The sequence below is a fragment of the Oreochromis niloticus genome, linkage group LG3 (assembly GCF_001858045.2).
Source record: "Oreochromis niloticus isolate F11D_XX linkage group LG3, O_niloticus_UMD_NMBU, whole genome shotgun sequence".
NCBI lineage: Eukaryota > Metazoa > Chordata > Actinopteri > Cichliformes > Cichlidae > Oreochromis > Oreochromis niloticus.
In genome coordinates, this window is record NC_031967.2 from 86,500,679 (window position 1) to 86,527,422 (window position 26,744).

The 26,744-nt window shown below is 40.8% G+C and overlaps 1 protein-coding gene and 1 long non-coding RNA gene across 2 annotated transcripts; both read left to right on the forward strand.

The window, feature by feature from the left end:
- The first annotated feature begins 303 nt into the window (after positions 1–303).
- On the forward strand, positions 304–10,948 carry LOC109199389 (NLR family CARD domain-containing protein 3-like). The gene is made up of 8 exons (XM_025905282.1): positions 304–420; positions 634–699; positions 861–1,047; positions 1,969–3,766; positions 5,669–5,842; positions 7,435–7,590; positions 9,229–9,275; positions 10,379–10,948. Exons 1-8 carry the CDS (start codon positions 304–306, stop codon positions 10,900–10,902), a joined length of 3,069 nt encoding a protein of 1,022 aa, XP_025761067.1. The 3' UTR covers positions 10,903–10,948.
- Positions 10,949–20,846: 9,898 nt separating this feature from the next.
- Positions 20,847–26,727, forward strand: LOC112846417 (uncharacterized). Its single transcript, XR_003219352.1, has 3 exons — positions 20,847–21,901; positions 25,647–25,776; positions 26,385–26,727. It is a non-coding gene; the product is annotated as an uncharacterized LOC112846417 (long non-coding RNA).
- The last annotated feature ends 17 nt before the right edge of the window (positions 26,728–26,744 follow it).

Here is a 26,744-nt window from a genome sequence, read left to right on the forward strand (position 1 = left end):
CCATACTGATGCTCAGATTTAATCACAGGGAACAAACCAGATGTTACCTTCAGATTGTGACCTTTGGAGTGGACGATGCAGATTTCAATAGAGAATAAATGTTGTTGTTTTTCAGCTGTGAAAAAAGAATCTAATTTTCTGAACTTAAGAATTTATGATGCTGGAAAAACATGGAGACTATAACACAACATTTCCACTGTATTCATAGAATGAATGTAAAACTGTCAGACATTCATTAAATATGCAAAATGTCTACAGAAACATCAGAGGGTCAGATGTGAAGCACTCAGTGATTTTGATCAAATGACTCATCAGTTATTGATCTGTACTACACTGATCTACCACGTTAGTAAAGCTGGTGTTCTGGTGGTGGAGAGACCTCGGATCATGTTCTGGTGTTGGAGCAGTGATCTGCTGATGGTTCAGTTTAATGAGCTTCTTCAAAATCCTCCCTGACATCACCACTGAAAGGACGTCCATGAAAACAGACTGAAAATTACTGATATGTTCACAATCTGAGAGTTTAAAACTTGACAAACTTGATTCAGATGAAGTTATTTGAGCAGAGACTCCTGGATCTTTATCCTGTGTTGATCTAATTCTTCATGTTTCCTCCACAGAGTGGACCAGCAGAGGTCAGAGGTTCCCAGTGGTCAGTCTGCCCAGCAGCATCAAACACAGCTGGACTCCATATTTATGGTCTGTACATGTACAACAACTACTGTTACATCTATTCTGTTCACAGTCATCTCCATGCTGCTCTTTGTAGACCAGTGGATTGTCAGTGTGTCCAACATGGATCTGATGTTTGGCTCCATGATTTCAGTCTGATTGGCTCATTCATAAATATTCTGTTCCAGCTGCTGGAGGACAACATCATCACTTTTGTGAAGAATGAGTTGAAGAAGATCCAGAAGGTTCTGAGTCCAGATTACCCAGAATGCTTAGAGAGTCAGAGGAGCAGCAGCAGAGAGGCATTTGTGAAGATCACAGTGGACTTCCTGAGGAGAATGAAGCAGGAGGAGCTGGCTGACCGTCTGCAGAGCAGTAAGAGGATTGTTCTGAATTCAACAATATTGAGGAGGAAAACAAAGCAACAATGGTCCAGAAGAGTTTGGTCAAACAATGATTTTATTGAACACACGCGCGGGGAGATGAATACTGCAACACAATCAGCATAGATCTCCACCCAAAAATACACAAGCAATTCTCTTTATAATGTCAGGGTTTGACACCCCTTCACGCGTTAGAAGAACATTATTTGCATCTTAAGAACATTATTTGCATCTTTTACAGACAATTATCAGTTTTAAGAGCTAAATGCATCCCCTTTCTAGCGTCTTCTTCTAAATATGGCGATGATTTCAGGCCCTTGAGGTCCCCATGGACTTGTCTTCTTTTTGGCACATCTTCTGTCACCTGTTACTAAGCAAACTCAAACGCAACAGGTTGCTGAATATATTCAGGCCTTTGCTCAGGCCTGTTTCTAGATTATATGTACTATATGTGTTCTGTAAGCGTGTATGCCGTTTTAACCTTCTATAGCTCCAAGTCACTTACACAATAGATCGTCCGGACATTGCGCCAAACGAGGCTTATGACCTTTAATTAATTGATTGAGCTTCAACTCTTTAATAAGCACAAAATGCAATGTGTATACAATGATTATGGCTGCACCTGTAATAAAAGGTTAATGTGAGGCCAGCAGGTTTATTAACCATCTTAATGTAATATCAATGCTGTAGATTATATTGTTAATGCAATGTTAATGCTGCAGGATATATTGTAGCTATAAAATAATTTCTTTAATTCCATAGGATTTATCTAAAGATTTAAGCTGCTGGATAAATGAAACATTTACTGATGTCTGAAGAGATGGAGCATGAATGTTTTAAAGATTCATTCTTTTTGGAATTAACGGTTTATTTCCACTTTCAAATGATATTCCACATATTTCTTCTCTTTCAGAGCACCTTGATGCCATTTGTCAGCATAACCTTAAGTCTGCTCTGAAGAAGAAGTTCCAGTGTGTGTTTGAGGGCATCGCTAAAGCAGGAAACCCAACCCTTCTGAATCAGATCTACACAGAGCTCTACATCACAGAGGGAGGGACTGCAGAGGTCAATGATGAACATGAGGTCAGACAGATTGAAACAGCATCCAGGAAACCAGACAGACCAGAAACAACAATCAGACAAGAAGACATCTTTAAAGCCTCACCTGGAAGAGATGAACCAATCAGAACAGTGCTGACAAAGGGAGTGGCTGGCATTGGGAAAACAGTCTTAACACAGAAATACACCCTGGACTGGGCTGAAGACAAAGCCAACCAGGACATCCAGTTCATATTTCCATTCACTTTCAGAGAGCTGAATGTGCTGAAAGAGGAAAAGTTCAGCTTGGTGGAACTTGTTCATCACTTCTTTACTGAAACCAAAGAAGCAGGAATCTGCAGCTTTGAAGACTTCCAGGTTGTGTTCATCTTTGATGGTCTGGATGAGTGTCGACTTCCTCTGGACTTCCACAAAACTACAATCCTAACTGACCCTAGAAAGTCCACCTCAGTGGATGTGCTGCTGATAAACCTCATCAGGGGAAAACTGTTTCCCTCTGCTCGCCTCTGGATAACCACACGACCTGCAGCAGCCAATCAGATCCCTCCTGACTGTGTTGACATGGTGATAGAGGTCAGAGGGTTCACTGACCCACAGAAGGAGGAGTACTTCAGGAAGAGATTCATGGATGAGGAGCAGGCCAGCAGCATCATCTCTCACATCAAGAAAGCTCGAAGCCTCCACATCAGGTGCCACATCCCAGTCTTCTGCTGGATCACTGCTACAGTTCTGGAGGATGTGCTGGAAACCAGAGAGGGAGGACAGCTGCCCAAGACCCTGACTGAGATGTACATCCACTTCCTGGTGGTTCAGGCCAAAGTGAAGAAGGTCAAATATGATGGTGGAGCTGAAACAGATCCACACTGGAGTCCAGAGAGCAGGAAAATGATTGAGTCTCTGGGAAAACTGGCTTTTGATCAGCTGCAGAAAGGAAACCTGATCTTCTATGAATCAGACCTGACAGAGTGTGGCATCGATATCAGAGCAGCCTCAGTGTACTCAGGAGTGTTCACACAGATCTTTAAAGAGGAGAGAGGACTGTACCAGGACAAGGTGTTCTGCTTCATCCATCTGAGTGTTCAGGAGTTTCTGGCTGCTCTTCATGTCCATCTGACCTTCATCAACTCTGGACTCAATCTGCTGGAAGAACAAAAAACAACCTTCCAGAAGTCAGAAACAAGAGAATCTGGGGAAACACACTTATACCAGAGTGCTGTGAACAAGGCCTTGCAGAGTCCAAATGGACACCTGGACTTGTTCCTCCGCTTCCTCCTGGGTCTTTCACTGCAGACCAATCGGAATCTCCTACAAGGCCTGCTGACACAGACAGGAAGTAGCTCACAGACCAATCAGGAAACAGTCCAGTACATCAAGGAGAAGCTCAGTGAGAATCTGTCTGCAGAGAAAAGCATCAATCTGTTCCACTGTCTGAATGAACTGAATGATCGTTCTCTAGTGGAGGAGATCCAACAGTCCCTGAGATCAGGAAGTCTCTCCACAGATAAACTGTCTCCTGCTCAGTGGTCAGCTCTGGTCTTCATCTTACTGTCATCAGAAAAAGATCTGGATGTGTTTGACCTGAAGAAATACTCTGCTTCAGAGGAGGCTCTTCTAAGGCTGCTGCCAGTGGTCAAAGCCTCCAACAAAGCTCTGTAAGTTGTATGTCACAGTAGCATTCATATTAATTGCGGTTAATAGCCTTGTTAAATGATGAACTAATGTGTTTGATCATGCGTGTTTTGTTTATTTTAATTTTTTATGTTTTGTTCCTGTCCTGTTTGTCCATGTAGCTATTGAAATTGTTCTCTGAAGCCATCAATAGTCCACTTTTCCCCAAGTGGACCCTTTTGGCTTTTGCTGTAATTTGACTTGATAGTTATGTTTTATTAGAAGATTATTATTTTTTTCAACTTACTATCACAACGGTCAAGGAGAATGGACAAGAAAATAAGAAAAAGTAGTTTTTACAACACTTAAGATTAGCCTAAAAGCTTTCCTTTTTGCCAGAAAATATAGTTAATGATGAATTAGATGATGCTGAATCCACCCTTAGTTATGCTGAAATAGGAGCAGAAGAACTGGTGTTATTGTAGGGTCTACCTTATTATATAAACCACCTTGAGGCAGCTGTTGTTGTGATTTGGTGTTGTATAAATAAAGTTGAATTGAACTGCATTTACTCTGGGGTACAGATAAGAAGGTTGCACCAGTGCTTGCAGCAGCAGCCACCAACCCAGACCCCCAACTGGACGGCCAGCTCCTGCTTCTAGCCTCCAGCCCCCGATAGTGTACAGAGAACGGAGGTGTGAACAGACCCCATGCCTCATTCCGCCTACTCATGTCTGGTTGTCATGAGTGTAAAGTGCATTTAAAATGGGGGAACATAGCACCAATGACCCTCTGTGTTATGGAGTGGGAGGAAGGAAGCAATTAGGGATCAGGAGGAAAGTATGGGGGGGACTAACTACCACCTACCTGTTGCCTACTCACCTACTGACCGCCATAGGCACCTGGTTCCCCTGTGGTAATAACATGTTAAGCCCTTTGGGTTTTTTAGGTTACAGCTTAAAGTTGACATGGCCAAATCAAATTGACATTTTTTTTCTGCAATTACAATCTCTGTGTAAACCATCTTGGTATCAAAATGAAGCTAACATTGTGACAGCTCATCAGAAGTGCAAACATCAGAGCAGATGCAACTGTATCAAATAACTGACCATAGGAAAAAAAAATATGAAGTTTTTCTTTGCTTTAGTAGATAAAAAAAAAATGAAGAAAACAATGAATCAACAAATGGACATTACCTGTGCAAAGGTCAATACTGCTGAAGCGAAACAGAACTTTACAGACTGTTGATTTGAGACAGCAAATTATTTTTGCAATTTGTCATAATCTATCAAAGATGAAATTTCTTTAGTATTCAAAGACAGAAATTGAGTTGTTTTTTTTTTTGTAGACAGTAATTTTTGAAAAAAAAAATTAACAGAACCACAGGATTTTTGTTTTTAGATCTTTATTCAAAATCAGTTTACCTGCTCTTTAGTCATTTGTTCTTTTAATAGTTTGTTGTTTAGATTTTCTTTAAGAATCTGAACTTCAAAACTGAAATTGTGACGTTTCTGTGGATATCACCAACCTATATTTATTTAAATAATATACATGGTAGTACATCCTGTTAAATCAGATGTTCTCCCTCCCGCCTCTGCTACTGGAGGGCTGAATAAGCCCAGTTATTTCTTGATGCTTTGCACTTTGTGTTTTGTCAGTTGACCAGCATGCCACAGCAAAGTGTGTGATGCAAACTTGTGTTTCTTGTGTTTATTTGGTTTTCACTGTGTAGCCTGGTGTGGCTTACTATACTTGCTATACACATAAATAAGAGATTGATGAAGAATGATTTAGCTACCCCCCCCCCCCCCCCCCCCACACCCCCTCCAACATGAGCTCTATAAATGAACTGTCTGATATTTCTCTGAAAAATAAATAACAATGTATCTAAATTATATATTAAATAATACAAATAATTTTCTTGGTTGCTCTTATTGTCTTATCAGACTGAGTGGCTGTAACCTCTCAGAGAGAAGCCTTGAAACCCTGTCCTCAGTTGTTAGCTCTCAGTCCTCTAGTCTGAAAGAGCTGGACCTGAGTAACAATAACCTACAGGATTCAGGAGTGAAGCTTCTGTGCGTTGGGATAGGAAGTCAACACTGCAAACTAGAAACTCTAAGGTCAGTTCAAGTGATTTTTACATTTTTGTTGTTAAAGATGGTGCAAAAAAATACAAAGAAACTGATGTTCATCTTTCTGTTGTTTTATTGTTGTGTTCTTAGTAAAAATGTGAAATTTCTTACTTGGCTAATTTAGTTTAACACTCATGTCAGAATTCATGAAGGAACACAGGAAAAAAAAAAACCATTACATATTGCCAAATCTAGTTACTACTTGCTGTACCATAAATACACTTTAATAACTGGGTTATTTGTCTTTGTGTTCAAAATTTTTCAGACTAACTGACTGTAGCCTGACAGAGAAAAGCTGTGAACATCTGTCATCTGTTATGAACTCTCCGTCCTCCAGTCTGAGAGAGCTGGACTTGAGTAATAACGACCTACAGGATTCAGGAGCGAAACTTCTGTGTGTTGGAGTAGAAAGTCAACACTGCAAACTAGAAACTCTAAGGTTAGTTCAAGATATATTTAAACTTTTTGTCAATGATTGAGAAAAATACAAGTTACTAAGAAGCAGATCTTTATGTGTGTATTGTTGTATCTTTGTGTTATTAGTAAAAATTTGACATTTCTAATGTGGCTAACATGGTTAAATATTCCAGCCAGAATTCACACAAGAACGGGATAACATTACATATTGCCAAATCTAGCACCTCCTCACTGTATCATGAATACACTTTAATAAATGTGTTGCCTTTGTTTTCAATATTTTTCAGACTAACTGGCTGTAGCCTAACAGAGACTAGCTGTGAAGATATGTCAACAGTTGTGAGCTCCCAGTCCTCTAGTCTGAGAGAGCTGGACATGAGTAACAATGACCTACAGGATTCAGGAGTGAAGCTTTTGTGTGCTGGAATAGCAAGTCAGCACTGTAAACTGGAGAAACTAAGGTCTGATCAAGTGATGTTTATATTTCTTTTGCAGTGTTTGAGAAAAAATTACCAACAAGCTGAAATGTATCCATTTGCTGTTGTATCTTTGTGTCATTAGTAAATATGAGACATTTCTAATGTGGCTAACATAGTTAAATATTCAACTCAAAATTCCTGTAAAAACCGGATAACAATACATATTGCCAAATACAATAACTCCCCACTGTACCATGAATACACTTTAATAAATGTGTTTTTTGTCTTTCTGTTCATTATTTTTCAGACTAACTGACTGTAGCCTGACAGAGACAAGCTGTGAAGATCTGTCATCAGTTATGAGCTCCCAGTCCTCTAATCTGAGAGAGCTGGACCTGAGTAACAATGACCTACAGGATGCAGGAGTGAAGCTTCTGTGTGCTGGAATAGCAAGTCAGCACTGTAAACTAGAGAAACTAAGGTCTGATCAAGTTATATTTAAGTTTTTTGTCAGTGATTGAGAAAAAAATCACTAAGAAGCTGAACTTTATCCATGTACTGTTGTATCTTTGTGTTATTAGTAAAAACTTTAAATTTCTAACATGGCTCACTTGGTTAATCAATCAAGTCACATTCATGCAAGAACAGGAACAACATTGCATTGCCAAAAGTAATAACTCCTCCACGAGTGATGAATACACTTTAAGACCAATGTTATTTTTCTTTCTGTTTATAATTTTATAGGCTAAGTGGCTGTAACCTCTCAGAGACAAGTTGTGAAGCTCTGTCCTTAGTCCTCAGTTCCCAATCATCTAGTCTGAGAGAACTTGACCTGAGTAACAACAACCTGCGGGATTCAGGGTTGAAGATGCTCAACACTCCAAACTCGACAATTATCAGGTCAGATCAAGATTATTTTTCTTTTAAAAATGACCAGCAAGAATTAGAGGTAATGAGGAGATTGTTTGCACGCTATTAGGACATTGAGCTGTGCCCATGAGCAGAGTTTTGATTTATTAAATGCATCTGTTTTTGATTTACTTGTTTTGAAAATATGTTGTTTAACATATATTTTTACAATAATAATAATAATACATATTTTTTTCACAATAATTAATTTAGTATTTCTCATTCTTTTCATGCACATCATAGTTATCACTGAAAATATCTACTACTCAAGTATGGCTGAATTTACTATCATACTGATATAACTCCAACTATGCACAGTGACCCTTGTGGTGTCCTTGGGATTCCCATATGCTTGTTTGCCATTCACCTAGGGACCATTTTTGATCCCAGGACACCACTTAACAGTGTTCTGGAATACCACTGTCTCCAGGAATAAAAATTAACCATTAAACACAGCATTTGGCTGATTATCAAGGGTTACCTATCAAACAAAAATTTAGGCACTATTGAGGATCCGGATTGATATATTATTATGTTAATACATTATTGTTTAGGTTCAGCTTTACAATGGATATTGTTAATGGATATTTTACATAATCTTGGTCTTTTGCTCAAATTTATAATTTGGGGCCATCTTATATCTTAAAATTGCATTGTAGGTGTCAGAGAGTTGGTATCGTAACCACCACCTCCGTTCAAAAATGGTCATTCACAGTGGACATAGATGGGTTCTTTCACTCCATTTTCAAACCAAAATGCAAACCGAAAGACTGACGTTTGTCTTTTAGATGGAGATGTATATCTGAGTCTTTCCTGTTGAGTTGGCTCTTCGATGTTGTGCCATGTGTTTATGGAGTGCATGTTTCGTTTCTCCTATGTAGAGATCTAATACCTCCTCACTGCACTGCACAGCATACACTACATTGTTTAGTTTGTGTTTGGGAGTTTTATCCTTGGGATGAACCAGTTTTTGTTTGAGTGTATGATTGGGACCGAAGTGTACTGGGATGTGGTCCTTGGAGAAGACTCTCCTGAGCAGATAAACCTGCTACATTTTACATTTTTTGCCAATTTGATGAAAGCCCAAGTGGGATAACTACATTTTTTAAGTCCATGAAGGTTCTCAGTCACCCAGATCAGTTCTTTCCAAGCTCCTTAGACCACATGTTTTGAGAGCTTTCTTTACGTGTGTGGCCCTTTCTTTTCCTTTTTGCCTTAGAGGGAACTTTTTCTTCACAGTGTTGCAGGGTCCTGATCACCCCAAGATTGTATTGAAGAGAATGGTGGGAGTCAAAGTGTAGGAGCTGATCTGGGCTTCTGGTAAACTTTAATGTTTAGTTTGCCATTTTCCTCAGTGTGCACAACATACCAGTGCAGAAACACATCTACTCTTTGACTCGTACCATACTGTGAATCAGTTATTTTTCATTCAATGCAGTGGTGTACTGACAGATCCAGGATCAGTCCAAATCAACAGCAGTTTGATCCATGTATGGATTGAAGTGTATTTGGGAAAATGTTGGACTGTACGTTTATCAGTGTCTAACAGTCTGTGTATGAGAGCCATGTAATGTCCATGTGTGCATGCTGAAAGAGACTGTGCTGGTCTGACCCCCCTACTCTTTTCAGGGTGGAGCCTGCTGGAGTCCGATGGTTGAGACCAGGTTTGAGGAAGTGTAAGTGTGTTTTTAATGTGATTCATGAAATCAAAGCAGCACACATTCAACCATCTTCAAACTGTCACATCACTCATTCACATCTCTGATGTCAGGAGTCATCATCAAAGTGTCAGTCAATGAACAGGTGGATCAATAACTGCAGCTGATTCAATAAAAGGACTAGATGTTACAATCCCTGATAATACATTGCTTCAAATGGAGAAAGTCTTGAGGGATGGCTGCCTTGAGGAAAGGCAGCCCAGAAACTTTACCAGAAGGACACACCGTTGTGTGCCTCAACTTCCAGGGTGTTCCCATCTTTCATCAAAGGCTATTTTTATTAGTTTTTCTTTTTTTTTTACCTTCCTTGGTTAGGTTTAGGGATTAGAGATCTGATGTAACCTTTCCAGCGTTGATCAGGCCTCGGAGTGTGTCACTGGTTTATGTTAAATTGTTATTTCTCTTCTACTTTTTTCTGTTTAGTTGTATTCCAATTCATTTCCTCCTGTCAATTCACTACAAGACGCCATGAAATACTTACCTCTTTATTACTTAAAGAACCTCAGTTCTTTAAAGGGATAGAAAAGATGATAGCGAGAAGTAAGACAAAAGAGACAAGATAGGAGAGAGGAGGGCTGGAAGGGGAGCACCCAATCTGGCATCCCACCTCTCTCCACCGGATCGGGCTGTACGCTCTACATCCCCGCTGCATTCCAGAAAAGGGAAAAAGAGCAAAGGGGAGAAGAGTCCAGTACAGATTTTAAAGCTGGCAGGGCATGATTGCGGATACCGTGTAGGTGTAGGTGTGTCCGCCTTCCTCGTAGCGGCAACACAGACCACGTCACGCCACACAGCTGTATCAGTCAACCAGGGTTTATCACAGTAAAATTTCTACTGTTGGGTTTTCTATCCTTTTGACGCCCTCTGCTGATCAATCCTGGCTGTGTGTCTCGCGGTTAGCTGACTGCCTTAGCTGCCCAAGTGATGTGAGCCCTCTTTAGCCACAACCAGTTACTGGTCCTCTCAGCCGTATTAGTAAATTCTCGTTTAGCCTGCCATTGCACCTGTCCTCTGACTCCAATCTCTCTAAGCAGTGTTTGTGTGTTTGTTCTCTCCATCAGATTCCTGTCAACTCACAATCGACACAAACACAGTACACAGAAACCTCAAACTATCCGACAACAACAGGAAGGTGACATGTGTGAAGGAGGTTCAGTCATATCCTGATCATCCAGAGACATTTGATGTTTATCCTCAGCTGCTGTGTAGAAATGGTCTGACTGGTCGCTGTTACTGGGAGGTCGAGTGGAGAGGAAGAGTTGAGATATCAGTGAGTTACAGAAGAATCAGAAGGAAAGAACGCACTAATGACTGTTTGTTTGGACGGAATGATCATTCCTGGAGTCTGAACTGCTCTGATGGATTAGGTTACTCTGTCTGGCACAATAATAGACAAACATCTATCTCCTCCTCCTCTGTCTCTAACAGAGTAGCAGTGTATGTGGACCGTCCTGCTGGCACTCTGTCCTTCTACAGAGTCTCCTCTGACACTCTGATCCACCTCCACACCTTCAACACCACATTCACTCAAACTCTTTATCCTGGATTTAATATTTGGCCTGGTTCGTCAGTGTCCCTGTGCTGAGTGGAGTGTAAAGAGTGTCTCCTGTTAGAGAAACACTCTGACCGTTGAACAGATAGTTCAGTTTGTACATGTCTGTCTCTTTCATTCAGAAACACTTTTTCAGATTCATGGATTCAGTTGATGTTTGAAACTCTTCTAAATGATTCCTTGTAAACTTCTTCCTCTTCAGTCCTTTAAAGATGGAAGCTCCCATTATTCCAGGATCCACATGTTGTTTTTCTGTTTTTTTCCACTCAAAGCTTCACAGTGAATATCAGTATGTTGTGTTTCTCTGAAGCTCAGTTCACAACCAGCTCCTCTGCGTTTTCAACAAGTCTGAGCTCATTAAAATGAATCCAAATGTTTGATTTCTCTTTCTTAATGGGATGTTTCCATCATGTCTGAATAAGTGGAGATCCAATAGTACTCAGTGTCTGTGAAGGTTCTCAGTCATCCAGGTCATCGTAGACTAAGGAGCTTGGAAAGAAAAGCGTCTGGACTTCTTGAGTTGCTTGAAGATGTTTCACCTCTCATCCGAGAAACTTCTTCAGTTCAGAACTGAAGAAGTGTCTGTGAAGGTTCTCAGTCATCCAGGTCATCGTAGACTAGAAGTTTAGAAGATTCTAAAGATGAATGCATGGACTAGTTTTTCCAGGTCCTGTTGAGACATCAGATCTTTTATCCTTGAAATATTCTTGAGGTGATAGTAAGCTGATTTTGTTATTGTCTTAAAAGTGTTTTTCTAAGTTTAGGTCTGAAGTTTCATCTTTAGAAGGCTTGATTACTGAAACAGGTCTACCTAAAAAATCAGTCAGACAACTACAGCTCATTCAGAACTCTGCTGCTCGAGTCCTCACTAAGACCAAAAAAGTGGACCACATCAGTCCAGCTCTGAGGTCTTTACACTGGCTGCCTGTCCATCAGAGGATAGACTTTAAAGTTCTGATGCTGGTCTATAAGGTTCTGAATGGTTTAGGACCAAAATACATCAGTGACCTCCTGACCCAGTATGAACCTTCCAGATCCCTCAGGTCATCTGGATCCGGTTTTTTATCAGTTCCCAGAGTCAGAACCAGACACGGAGAAGCCGCATTCAGCTTTTATGCTCCTTATATCTGGAACAAACTCCCAGAAAGCCTCAGATCAGCTGAAACACTCAGTTTATTTAAATCCAGGTTGAAGACTCACCTGTTCTCAGCTGCATTTGAATAAAGCACCAAATCCACACTTTTAAGCTTAAATTTCAAAACTTACATTTTAACTACTGATTTTATCTACTGGTTTTTTTGTAATCAATTTTAAATCATGCTTTTTATTTGTTTTTGTTTTTAATGTCTCTGTAAAGCACTTTGAATCACCTTGTTGTTGAATTGTGCTATATAAATAAACTTGCCTTGCCTTGCCTTACATTTTCCAGAAAGACCAAGCAGTTAAAACCTGTAAAAATACTGAATTAAGAAAAAAGTGTCACACTATGTTTCACCAAGTTAAAAACAAATCCAGCAAAGCTGCTTCTAACACAAACATTTATCTTTCAGATCAGTGTCTAAAAAGCACCATTAAAAAATGATCCTGCATTTACAAAAGTAACTCCTGTTTGTACAAATTCACACTGAAAACCAAAATGCACACAGCGGCTGATAAACAAGATTAAAACAATGTATTGCACAACTATGTTTTAAAGATGGCATCAAAAGTCAATGCATATTTTCTCGAAAAAATTTGAAATTTAGACGGTCAAAAACACAAACTAACGTGCGGGTCTCAGGCTCAAGGAACAACAACAACAACAAACTTTATTTATATAGCACATTTAAAAACCAGTGGTGTACCAAAGTGCTTAACATGCAAGAGAGTAGGATGAAGTAACAGGGAGGGACGAGGGCTATGGCAAGGTACCAAAACTTGCTAGCCGGTTGAATGGCATTAAAACACAAAAGCAAAAGAATTGCATATAAAAGCGTGTAAAGTGTAAAACATAAAAAAAAATTAAAATGATTAAAATTAATTAAGAATAAGCTGAAGATAAGAATAAGCAAACGGGTGGTCACCTTCAGCCGGGATCTCGGGAGTACCAAGAGTGACTTGGAAGATGATCTTAGTGCTCTAGTAGGGGTGGGTAATCTAAGTAGCTCAACGAGGTAGCTTGGCACTATATTGTTAATAATTCGGAAGGTAAGCAGCAGGATTTTGAATTGAATGCGATACTTAACGGGAAGCCAATGCAGGTCAGCAAGGAGAGGGGTAATAGAGACATGGCGCCCGCTACCAGTAAGGAGACAAGCAGCTGCATTCTGAACAATTTGAAGTCTATGGAGGAGAGTAGAGTTAAGACCGAAGTAAAGTGAGTTGCAATAATCCAACCTAGATGTCACAAAGGCGTGGATAAGCTTTCCAAGGTCACTATGTGGAACATAATGTCTGGCCTTGCTAATAAGACGCAATTGATGGAAGCAAGATTTAACAACAGAAGACACTTGTTTGTCGAACTTAAAAGAGCTATCCAAGAATACACCCAGGTCACTAACAGTGTCGGTGAGGAAACTGTTAAAGGAACCGAGGGCATCACGGAGTTGGCCACGGGGGACTCTACTGTCAAACACTTTGTGATTCTGTCTACAAAGGTGCTACATAAATACAATTTATTTATTATTTATTTATTTGTTTGTTGTTTTTGTTGCACACATTAAAACATGTCTTTGCACATAGTAGTAAATGATGCCCAAGGAGTCTTCTCATATCTGCCACAAGTTTTTATGACTCCACTTACATTAGAAAAATAATGTGATGGATAAAAGGGAAACAAGAGAAGAAGACAGGCATATAAATAAATAGGTAAATACATGTTTGCCAAAAGTGTGGTTAAAATATGGTGTTCATTACAGCCTCTTTGCTCTTTATTGAACTCCATATCCAAAGATCTTAAATATAACCAAGATCGTAGGACATGTGGAAGTGAGATTAAAATATTGTTTCATCTGAACTCTATTCAGTGTTATAAGTAAGCTTTTCCACAGTCATGCATTTTACTAGTTCAGTTTTACAACTGTCCAAAATGGCTTTCAGTCACTCACAAAGCTCTATTCAGATTCTTTTCATGACCTTGTTAAGCCTCCTCCAGAATAAATAGATGTAGAGCTTCAGGTAATAGACCAGACTGACAGCCTACACTCCAGATGGATCAACCAGTCAGACGTTTTTGTCCTCCTGCAGCCACCATAGCTGGGATAATGCACTTTGGAGGGGCAAGACGACAGAACTCAGCTGACTGCAGTCTGTAGTCCAGGCACGTGCAGAGGGGTGGGCTAGAGGGGCTTGAGCACCCGCCCCTTTCCTGATGAGTGCCCTTTTGTTGAGGCAACTTAAAAAAAATTAATTAATTTTTTTTTTTTTTTATGTGTGTGTGTGTGTGGAGTCCTGTCAGTGCCCCTCAACAATAATATATACTATTAATCACAGTTTTGCTAAATAAAAGGATCTGGCTTGCATCAGTCACATGATCACATTTAGCCAATGATCGCCCTTGACGGCAGAACGCGCTGGTTACGAGCCGGGAACGAGCTCACAAAGAGCACGCGCATTTTTTGCAGTCCGGAGCTGTAGGAGAAACACAAATTAACTCAGAGACACAAACTGATGCAACAAAACCAGTAAGTAGGTGTACAACGTACACTGTATTGCTCAAGCCCCTCTAGCCCCCTCTCTCTGCATGTGCCTGGTCTTGTTGCAACTGTCGAACTGAAACAAATGAGCGTGCTGTGTGTGTAACAGCGCTACAAACATTACCTGTCATTTGATTAACTGCACAAGTAGTGCTGGTCATAGCTGCTGGCTAACTGGGTAAGGCTGTCATGGGTCTGTAGCTCTGTCACCGTTTTAGGGAACACATTTAGTTTTAAAGTAAGTTACAGGGCTTTTCCTGCCTTTTTGGAGGGCTTATATTTCACTTAAAACGATCTAATATGCATGTCCACATAATAATGCATTCTTATAATTATAATATATTAAAAAACACACGCTGTATTTTAAAGAACATACATTAAGAAGCAGATTATATTAGATTTATATTTTAAATAAGACAAAATTTGGATTTTACAGCAGCAAAATTATTGTATCTCTACAGTTTAAACATGTAATAAGCTTTCCCCCTGCACAGAGTGGATAGTGAAACAAATGGAATCATCATAAATACATTATTTCATATTTATCACTTCCCCCTCCTCATTGCTTTATTATTGTAGCTCTAGTAATAAATAATAATGTAAGGATTCTGGATCAGCACCATGATGGAAACTTGTGCCCACAGTATATACAGTATTCTGAAGAAGGTCTAAAATGTCACTGTGTGTGCATGCATGTGTGTGTTTTATGTATATGGATTTTTGAATTATTACTCATAATATAACATTGTCCAGACATGGCTGGTAAGGACATGAGGAGGAAACAGTAGGAGCTGTGTGAGGCTACTAAAGGCAGTGGATCCCTCAGCAGCTGGATTACAAAGAGCACAGGTAACATTAACACATGTACCAGTTGTTGGAGATGTATTCCAGTATAAAAATAATAATAAGCACAACTGAAATGTTTTGCTTCTATAACATTTTTCTGTCATCATTTTATTATAGATTAAGTGTAAGAGTTATTAAGTGTGGATAATTAAATAATAGTTTATTGCAATAGCAAGTTGTGCCTTGTTCTCAGATGGACAGCAAGTGGAGAGTGATAGATGAGATGAGGGGATGGAAGGAGGAAGAGAGGCAAAGAGTGATTCACAGGCAGGGTCTAGTTTATTTCTCAGTTTTTTGTTGCCTTATGGTTCCAAGTGCTGTCACCAATCTTTGCATTTTGTTATTATCTCATGACACTTGTTTAATCATCGTTGCGTGTTGACACTTGGAGTTATAGTTGAATTATAGGAATGCCCAGACCTCTACATTGGAGAGACCAAACAGCCACTTCACAAGCGCATGGCACAACATAGAAGAGCCACCTCCACAGGACAAGACTCAGCAGTCCATCTGCATCTTAAGGATAAAGGTCACTCTTTCGAGGATGCCAATGTTCACATTTTGGACAGAGAGGACAGATGGTTTGAAAGAGGAGTGAAAGAGGCCATCTATGTCCACTGTGAGCGACCATCTTTGAACAGAGGCGGTGGTTTACGACACCAACTGTCTGCCATCTATAATCCAGTTTTGAGTTCCCTCCCCAGACGCCTTAACGCCCACTCACATCCTGGGCCATCTGACCTCAGGAATTCACATGACAAGGTGGGGCCAGGTTTCACAATGGGCGCACCCGAAACCCTGGCTGATTAGGTCCCACACCCGCTTTCACACCTTGGCGCATGTGATTAGAGGATCACCAGGGGGTCCTTTGTCCCTCCTTGGGGGGATACTCCCACTGGGTTTAAATCTGGGACTCTCGGCCATTTGACCTTAGAACTGAAGAAGCTTCTCGGATGAGAGGTGAAACGTCTTCAAGCAACTTAAAGAAGTCCAGACGCTTTTCTTTGCAGACTCCTTTGACTACGATGACCTGGATGACTGAGAACCTTCACAGACATAGTTGAATCATGTTACTCTGCTGAAAGCAATGATCTTAAAATTCACTTATCAACTAAACTGAAAACACATCAGAATAATCGAGATTTTGTTCATGATGCAGTCGTGATCAGCTGATCAGGTCTGTGGTAAAAACACTGTTTCCTTTTTTTTTTCTTTCCCTCTTAAGAAATATCTGGGTATCAGCAAAAACTGCTGAGCAGTCAGTGTAAGTGTCACATGAACACTAGCCACAGTGAACCAGACTACTTCAAACGTCTACGTCTGTCACGGTTCTGGGTCATTTTGACCCAGCTTTTTTGGTTTCTTGTATTTTGGTGTTTTCTAGATTATGTGCATTATATTTATTTTATCTGATTCTTTAGCTATCCTGTGAGTATTATTATCATTCTGGTTTAGGTTTTGTTCTCTTGCCCTCATGTTTAGTAGTTCGTAGGTTTAGTTCTGTGCTTAGTCTTCTCTGCCCATGTGTCCCTCTGTGTAAAGTCCATGTTTCTCAGTCCGCGTCTTTCTGAATTGTTTCTCATTTCTTGTTTTACTTTGAAAGTTCATGTCTCATGTCAGTGTGTTCAGTTTTACTTCTCCCCTGTCTCATTAGCCTAATTTCTCCCAGCTGTGTCTCCCTCCTGTTGCCCATTCCCTGATTACTGCCCTGTATATATAAGCCTTGTGTTTTCCTGTGCTCTCTGTTGTGTCGTACCTGCAACTTGTTGTGTGTTTCTTATGTCCAGTCCTCCAGCACCTCTGTTTAGAGTCTTGTAGTGATGGGTAGATGAGGCCTCGTGAAGCGTTTCAGCACATTCCCCAAACTGTATCGATACTGTGTTGACACAGTGTTGCTGTTTTGCTCCATACTGACACCTGCTGGACCTTAAATATCATTGCAGGCAACTTACTTGAGACTCACAACAGACACTGATTCAATGACCTAGTCATACTTGTACACTGTAAGGTATTGTACTTTCCATGGAATCATTTTATATCTTTTACATTTCAAATATTGTAGACATCTATAAAATATATTGTGAATGACACTAAGTGAAAATTAAAATGAAAGTATTGTGAATGTAATATTACCCATTTGACTCAGAGTTTATTATAAAATTCTATTCAGAAAAAAAAGTTTATCCAATGTGTTTGCATTCAGTCCATTGCATTTTTTTGACACCATTTCCCCAGCTTTGGAAAACTCACAGGCACAGATGAAGCTGGGGCACACTAACTGTAAAGCCAGGTGGAAAAAGTTCTGATAAGATGTCTTCCTATTCCCCCAGAACGTTAAAGGATCCTCTGATCTTGGAATGTTTCTCTCCGACACTCTCCACAATACTAAGGGGTTGGCAGTCCTTTATAATAAAATTCAGGACTGCCTGGTCCAGAACAGTCTTCCTAGATGCTTGATTTCAAAATAATAAAACACATATTAATAAAAAAAAAAAAATGATGATAAAGCTGTTCAGTGTCAATATAGGCCTACCTGTGTTCATTCTCGGTGTGTTTGTCTCCTCATTTTCATGTTTGGCTCTGTAATGCCTCTGTAACACTGAGGAGGTGCTTTTGTTTGTGTAAGAAAGCGCCGCAGAACAGATGCGACATTTAACCTGCATAAAATGAAATAAATAATTTACACTTCAACTCACATTGCTGTTTTTCCTATTCTGATAGATTACACTGAAACAAAGACAGTCAAACTATTACCTTATTTGCAGTTAAAAGATCAAAATGATCCCACACAGCAGAAACATTTCTTGTTCTTTCGGGCTCCATTTTGTTATGGAGAGATGTGTATTTTTTTTTTTTAATCTTTGCGACAGTAATTTTGTGTTTTTTTGGTGGCGACTCATTCCGTTGACAGATGCGGATGCGGTACTTTTTAAACACAGTTTGGCGCGTTGGCAATGAGCGATACAGCAGCTGTATCGATCACGTGACTTTTTCTTAAAGCGACGCACGCACCGATACAGGCTTCGCTAGGTGAGCTTGATACATGCGTCGGTGCGTCAGTGTTGCAGGACCCATCACTAGAGTCTTGTTTTGTTTTTGCTTTTCTGAGTTTTATTTTCTGAATAGTTTTGTCCAGCAATAAAGCTGCATTTTCGGTTTAAATCCCGTCTCCGAGAGTCCTGCATTTTGGGTCCACCATTTCTGCCTGCCTGCCTGCCACACAGCCAACCATGACAGAACGACACGACCAGTACATGGACCCAGCGGACTCTTCCCGGGAGCACGACCTGGCCTGCATCCAGGGACTGATGAAGCTGATATCCCACACCTCGGACAAGAAGGCAAGGGTGGTTGGGATAAACGCCGTTGAGGCAATTCTGGAGGGAAACCCTCATTTTTGTCAGCTCCCGGAGGTAACGAGCCTGCTTAAAGAGCTGCATCGAGTCCGGGACACACTACAAGCTCAGGAGCTAGCAGATTTTATCTGCTCCCGGCGATCCACATCAAAGCAGCAGCAGCCACAGCAGACTCAGCTCGCCACGATGCAGCAGCAACAGCAACATTTGGGGAAGTGTTTCTGTCACCCCCTCCACACTTCAACTGGATCACCATTCACCTGCCTCTTTGCTGGCCACGATGTGGTCGTCGGAGGAGGAGCAGGTATTCACCTCTACACCATCTCCCACTTCTTCCATCGCCTGCATTCCCTCTCCTGGAAGGAAACGGCGTCCACGTCACCGGCACTCCTCTCCGCAGCCAGATGCTGGTACTCCTGAACAGCCGGTTGCAGTGAGTGAAAAAGACACTTTTTCAGTTTCTTCAGACCATGGGACTAGTTAGCCATCACTGTCGCCTACAGCTCCATCATCTACTGTTTCCGCACCGCCGTCTAGTGCATCACCCTCGTCATCGTCATCATCCTCGCCTGCGGCAGCCCCGTCGTCATCATCCTCGCCTGGTCCTGCAGTTGCTACAGCACCATCTGATCCAGCTCGGCCTGGATCACCTCACCTCTGCCAGCCACTTTCCAGGCCTCTGGCGGGACGTCATCGCCGTCGAGGGTGGCCCCCTGAACGAGGTCGCCACTGCCACTGCCTTCCATGCGGCCGGCCTCCGGACCTGCTCGGGTGCCGCCACTGCCGTCAGCACGGTCGGTCACCTGAACTGCCTCGTCGTCGCCGCAGCCTTCCCCGCGGTCGGCCTCCCAACCTCCTCGGGCGCTGCCACTGCCGTCAGCACGGTCGGTCACCTGAACTGCTTCGTCGCCGCCGCAGCCTTCCCCGCGGTCGGCCTCCGGACCTGTTTCCTCGCCGCCGCTGCCTCCCACGCCGTCGGCCTCCGGACCCGTTTCCTCGCCGCCGCTGCCTTCCCCGCAGTCGGCCTACAGACCCGTGTTGTCTTTGTCACTGGCCTCCGGGTCGGCCACCTGAACTGCTCGGACTCCTGTGTTGTCGGCCCCCCAGTCGGCCTCCTGAATGGTCTCAGTGGACTCTAGTCTGGTTAAGCCCTGTGTTTTCCTGTGCTCTCTGTCATGTCATACCCTCAACTTGCTGTGTCTGTGAAGGTTCTCAGTCATCCAGGTCATCGTAGAAGAAGCTTCTTCAGTTCTAACTGAAGAAGCTTCTCGGATGAGAGGTGAAACGTCTTCAAGCAACTTAAAGAAGTCCAGACGCTTTTCTTTGCAAACTCCTTTGACCTCAACTTGCTGTGTTTGTTATGTCCAGTCCTCCAGCACCTCTGTTTAGAGTTTTGGGTCCACCACTTCTGCCTGCCTGCCACACAGCTAACCATGACAACGTCACTCAGGTTTTACTAACAGACAATTTGGTCAGCAATGCTCAGACAACATGATGTACAAACACTCAAAGAGGCAAACATGCTGCTGTTGTTGGTAGATTTCCTCGGGGTAAAGTTCAACTTCTGTAGTTCACAAAACCGCTAGCTTTGAAATAATGCACAACAATAAAAATATGAAAACAGGGTAAAGTTTGTTGGACTGACAGGTTTGAAACATTTTTCCTGACGTCAGCTGGTTGTTGTTAGTACAGTGTTATTTGTTGCTCTTATGGACCTCCTAAAATATTACCATCACCTGCCACTGGCTTTTTGACAACCATTATTAGTTTATTATTATTAAAGCTTTATTAAGCTTTAATAACATCTAAATACGTCAGTGAGCGCAAAACTTTTTTTTTTTTTCAACCTATGAACATCTTTTTTTCTATTTAACATTTTAACATTTAAGGAGGTCTTATTTTTTTTTTTATGACGCACGAAAATGAACTTGAATGACATACTGTTCTTAATCCATCTTAATGTGATGTCTGCCCCACCTTTGCAGCTGTAACAGCTTCACCTCCTCTAGAAAGGATTTCCACAAGATTTGGAGTGTTTATGGAATTTTTTGTTAACACTCTTCCAGAAGAGCAAGTGTGAGATCAGACACTGATGTTGGATGAAGAGTCCTGGCTCAAAGTCTCCACTCTAATTCATCCCAGAGGTGTTCTTCCACACCAAACTCTTTCATCCTTGTCTCTATGGACTTTCTTCACTGGTGCACAGTCATGTTGGAACAGGAAGAGGCTATTTGCCTCAGTTTGAGCTTTGCCCTCATGCTCTTTCAATATCTGTGTGGGAAAAAAAAGCTAACTAATGTTCAAATCTTCGACATTGCTGTAGCTGCGTTTTTACCCCATCTACAGGAGCAGTCAGCTGACTGTGACTCAGTGTTTAAGTGATGATGTTTGAAATTCAGGCTGATGAAAGTGTTTTAATTTAGAATGGCTGTAATGGAGCTGTGAGCTGGAATAAATCCAGTCTGCTGCGTGGAAACAATCAGCTGCAGTTTGTTCATCGGCTCTTTTTCTGCAGACAAAGCATTTATAGAATCAGTGGAAAATTGTATATTTATAGAATATTGATGCATTTCATGCAAACACGTTTGAACTGATTTTATCTAAATGAATGCGTAAAATCAGCTCCAAACAAATCATTAAAGAGGAGCAGTTATTCACTGTAGTGAGACAGGAAGTCAAAGTTTCCAGTTAAAACAAGTAGAAGAACAAAACATGGCGCTGATAAAGTGTAACATGAGTTTGTCATGAAGAGGCTTCCTGCTCTGCAGTAAACTGTTCACTTCAGATTGGATTAATGACACGGCTCAGCTAAGAACAACTTCCACTAACACACTGAGTGTTTCTGTGATCTGCAGTGGAACCAGGTTAAAGTGTCACTACAATAGAAACTACAATAGAAACATAATTTTAATGCTGCACTCAGTAACAGGACAGAAGCCTCCAACAAACATTCCTACATGTTTCTAAAGTCCAGACTCCATTTCTGCTTTTGCTTCATCCCAGTTTCCCCACAAACGCCTCCTTTCCTGCTCAAAGTTTCACTTCCCTGATGTCAGTGTCAGATGATCGTCTCCACCACAAATCTGCTGCTCCATAGTTCACAGTAATGGGAGAACTGCTGATCATCTTTGAATCCTGGATCAGGAAGTAAAGCCGGTAAATATTTGGCTTTTAAATAAGTTTTTTGTCTTTCACTCAGCCTGCTGTCACTGTGTTTTAAAGAGAAAAGGAGATTTCAGATTAAAAGGTGTTCCTGCTGCTCCAGCACTAAAGGAGGTGACCGCGCTGATGCCTGTTCATAATTTCACCAAAGCTAATAAACTGTTGGCTAAATGTTCTTGTTGTCTGAGGTAAACAGAGGTGAGAGGAGCAGATGATAAGGATTAAATATAATGCTGAATAACTAAATGCTGCTAGACTGTGACGTCACTCCCAGCAGCATCAGCTTATTTCTTTAGTCTGACCTTTAACATAAGGTAGCTTAGCTAGCATAGCAGCTAGCAGTTAGAGTATGAACTCTGTAAGCAATCAGCTTGGTCTTGGTGGTTACCTGGTTTTCAGGTTCACTGGTTTAGATTTGATTACATTTGCTTCCATGTTCCAGATGTAGCATTTTTATTAATTTCATTGTATCAAACAGAGAAACAAAGAAGAGGTTTATTTCTGAGGTAGTTGTCGTGGAGTCCCTATTTTGTCTCTGAATCACTGAAACAACTTTTTATTGTCTGGATGAAAATCTCACTAAACTCATTTCTTAAACACCCACACCCCAAAAAATAGGGGCAAAAGGGAGGTGATCTTGTTTAATCGGTTATAACATGGGGTGAAAAATAGGGTGACCATATTTTGATTTCCAAAAAAGAGGACACTTAGCTTAGTCATGAAGAACTTGCATAAAGAAACATATTTAACATATTTAAACAATGCCTTCTCTGTGCGGTTAATAATTTTAGAAATAAAATATGTCATATAGGCTTTTACAAGTCAATGGGTGCAAAAAAAATAACTTAAAAACCTCTGGAATTAAATAATGGTACAGAAATAATGCCTCATCGGCATAAGAAAAATTACCAGTACTGGGTTGTATGAGGGCTGGACTGGGACAAAAAATTGACCAGGGCATTTTGACTAGAGACCGGCCCACCAGGTATTATAGGAAAAGCCATAAAGCCTTTGAATGAAAACAAATGCTGTTGTGACAGTGATGTACACTGTCTTGTTGGTATATGCATGATTCATATAATTATTTATGAAAAGCTAGACATTTTAAATGAGAATAAGAAAGAAAAGTATTTCTTTGAGACCCCCTCTCCCTGTTAATGCCCTACCTGCCCCCCTGGCAAAAACTTTGCTAGACCCGCCCCTGCACGGTTACCAGCTGTCAGCTACATAGAAAAGGATCCTGGTGTTATTTCGTTATTTTACACATTGGCCAGCATATGGCCAATCCACCACCTTTCACTGTTTATACTGTTACAAAAACAACAACAACAGCAACAAAACCATCAGCCCGTAAAAACGAACAAATGCCCGGTATGCCCGATGGCCAGTCCAGTTATGGTCAGTACAAGGGAAATTTCTTTAGCAGTTCATCTGAAAAGATGCACTTGCGCTTTGGGATCTAGTTAGCCTTAGTAACTGCTGATCATCATGAGGCTATCAGCTCCCAGCAAAGATAACGGAGGAAATCGGGATAGTAAGTCAATTTCTTTTCTAGTGCATTTGCGCTGCTGTGCATTTCTGTCATGGCTTGTTTTAGCTGTGTTTTGATGTTGTAGAAATGGTTCATATCAGATTTTAGCTTAGGTTCAGAGGTTTTTCTGGATACCACACATTTCAGAACTTATATTTTTGACTAGGGTGACCAACAGTCCTCTTTTCCCCAGACATGTCCACTTTTCACGTCCTATCCGGGGCGTGCGGGGGTATTTTCGAGATTGATACAAATGTCCGGATTTTCCTGTATTCTGACAGAGGACCCATGTGTGAGACGTCATCCCCGAACTGCTGTTTTGTGAGCGCTTGTTCTGCACTCACAGACTGGACCGACAGTGCGCAGCAACGCGTCTAATGATGTTTAAAAGCCGCATCAGAGCCATTTCTGTCAAAAAACGCCATTTTAGACCCAACTACAGACACGTGACCAGACAGAAACCACATGTTGTAAATTTTGGCCCACATGTGGTTTGGCTTTGCAACTTCTGATTGGTTGAAGTGACGTGAACATGATATTATTACTACGATTTTATTGGCTCAAACACATAAAAAGAGGTGTCAATCATGCAAATTGGCCAAAAGAAACCAAAGTTGCAGCCCCTCAGAGGGGTAAAGACTCCATGCGCACAGGAGACAGGGCCTGTTGCCTGTGAGTGTGTGGTTAATTCTTCAAAAATATTCAAAAACAAGCATTTTAATGAGAAGCCTGTTAATGAGATTAAATAATTTCTGCACTTTAATACCTAAAAAAAATTCAACGCACATATGGTGTCCAATGTGTGCCAAAATGGGACTTTTTGTACAACACCTGGATATTTATGAATTAACAGTACTGTAATTTTTCACAGTTTCACTTTAGAAAAATAAATTTGTGCACAGATAATGTTTATATATTAGTTGCTGAATTTCTGGAATAAAATGTAAACTAGATCATATTTTTAAAAGGCATATTTGCTAAATAAATAAATTAGGTGAGGATAAAATCTACTTACTTTTTCTGTGTTCCAGTTTCAATACTTTTGACATTGTAACACCTGCAGCGATATTTACACCTCTGGTGAAATCTCACAAGTGTTAGCTTTATTTTGATACCACAATTGTATACAAAGATTTTGTAATTGCAGAGAGAAAGCTCAGAAAACTCCTGAGGGCTGAACAGGTTAGAGATAAACTCACACAACACTGACAGACTTTGTGTGTTCTCTATAAGTCAGACTCAGTTGGGATAATTTGTTTTTCAAACAAAGGCTGATATAAAGATTTATTTCTCCTCATTTTTCTGGAAGTTGTTTTTATGTTCCTGGATGATGTTCATGATTATGCTGGACTGTACTCCAGGCTGTATCCCAGTCGTGTCCTCATCAGACAAGAATCAGCACAATGTGGGAAGATGGTGGAATTTTCCTTCTTTCACTAAAATCACAGTTTTGAAGTGTTTTCACAATGATGTGATGCCTAAAAAAAAGGGAAACAATGTTTTTCAGTTTGTGGCAGAGGTGTCAATATGGATGTTTTTTCCACTTTCGTAACAGGGTTTGTGGAGAAAAAGTGCAGTGTTTGTGTTGTGTGACAAGTTTAACCTTGTGTTTTAATCCCAGTACTGGAATCACTTTGCCAAATCATTAACAGGACTACTGGGCATTACCAGTCCAAGGAGGATCACATGGTTAACTCAATACATTGTTAAATGTTGCAAAGCCCCAATCTACTCATAAAACACTCACCATGAACTCCTGCAGCAAGACGTCAGGATTGTCATTCAGAGAGATGAAGAGGAGGGACTCAGAATTTATAGTTTGTGATGGCCGTAACAAAGAAATTCTCCTCGATGAAGTTTTGAATGGGTTATAACAATGGAACAGGACGGGCATCTTTAAAGAAAAAGGATGTTAATAAAGCAAATAATAAATTTGTTAAGATGTTTGTTAATAAAAAATGTTTACACAATTTATCAGAAATAACAGAACATAAACCACAGAAACCTACAAAGCGTTGTATAAAAAAAAAAAACACTTCAGTTTGACAAATTCTTCCCAAAGAACCTGAAAACACAGTGACACTATTTCACCTGATGTGGATCATGTGACCTGGTTTTTAGGTTACACAACAGGTCAGAGGTCAGCGACTGTAACTCAGTTACTCCTGTTAATGCGAACTGACTGAGTGTTTGTGGTTTACCTCTCAGACTGACTGAAGATGATGATGGAGGAAGAGGAGGACAGAGCAGAGTCTGCAGGATCCAGCTGTCCGTCTGTGAGGAGTGACCGGTCCAAGGATAAACAGCCAGACTTCAGTGGTGAACCTGGACCAACGAGGTCAGAGAACTGAACTCTCTGAGTGACAGAAATAATTCTGCTCTGACATTATAATCAGTGTTGATTCTGGTTGATTTTCTGACTGTGTTTGTGAGCTGAGAGGAAATGAAAATGAGTTTGTAACAAAATCAGTTTTGTCCAGTTTTCCTGTAAAAAGCTGAACTCTAATCTAAGAGGATGTTACTGACAGGAAACAGCTGCATTATCTGCAGTCTGTGTGATCACAGCTGCTTCAATCATGTTTGTGTCTGCAGAGGTCAGAGGTCACAGTCTGCAGGATCCAGCTGTCCGTCTGTGAGGAGTGACCGCTCCAAAGGAAAACCTCCACACTTCAGTGGTGAACCTGGACCAACGAGGTCAGAGAGCTGTGATGACTCCTTTACATGTTTGTGTTTCCTGGATAAATCTGACCTGAAACATCCTCAGATTGTTACAAAGATTCATTAAAAAGAAAACAATGAAAGAACAAAGATCCAAATGTTAGACTTGGTCATTTGCTGTTTGAGGACACTGATGCTCATATCTGTGGGGAAAGTGTGACCTGAGTGGGTTCATGTTTGTCTTTAAAGAGCTGCTCTGATTCTCTTTGTGTCTGATCTGTGAAACAGTCTGAGAGGTCACACAGAGACCCAGCAGCTAAAGCCTGGATCATACTGGCTGCTGTTACTCCATCAGGACAACACTGAACCACAGTGGTGTGGATGTAGTGGATAAATCCCACCATACTGATGCTCAGAGTTAATCACAGGGAACAAAACCAGATGTTACCTTCAGATTGTGACCTTTGGAGTGGACGATGCAGATTTCAATAGACAATAAATGTTGTTGATTTTCAGCTGTGAAAAAGAATCTAATTTTCTGAACTTCAGAATTTATGATGCTGGAAAAACATGGAGACTATAACACAACATTTCCACTGTATTCATAGAATGAATGTAAAACTTTCACACATTCATTAAATATGCAAA

Excerpts from the sequence above, each read along its gene's own strand:
- LOC109199389 (XM_025905282.1), top strand. The coding sequence starts at position 304 with ATGACTCATCAGTTATTGATCTGTACTACACTGATCTACCACGTTAGT. Across the intron at positions 3,767-5,668 it reads AAAGCCTCCAACAAAGCTCT|ACTGAGTGGCTGTAACCTCT; the intron begins GTAAGTTGTATG and ends TTGTCTTATCAG. Across the intron at positions 7,591-9,228 it reads CCAAACTCGACAATTATCAG|GGTGGAGCCTGCTGGAGTCC; the intron begins GTCAGATCAAGA and ends TACTCTTTTCAG.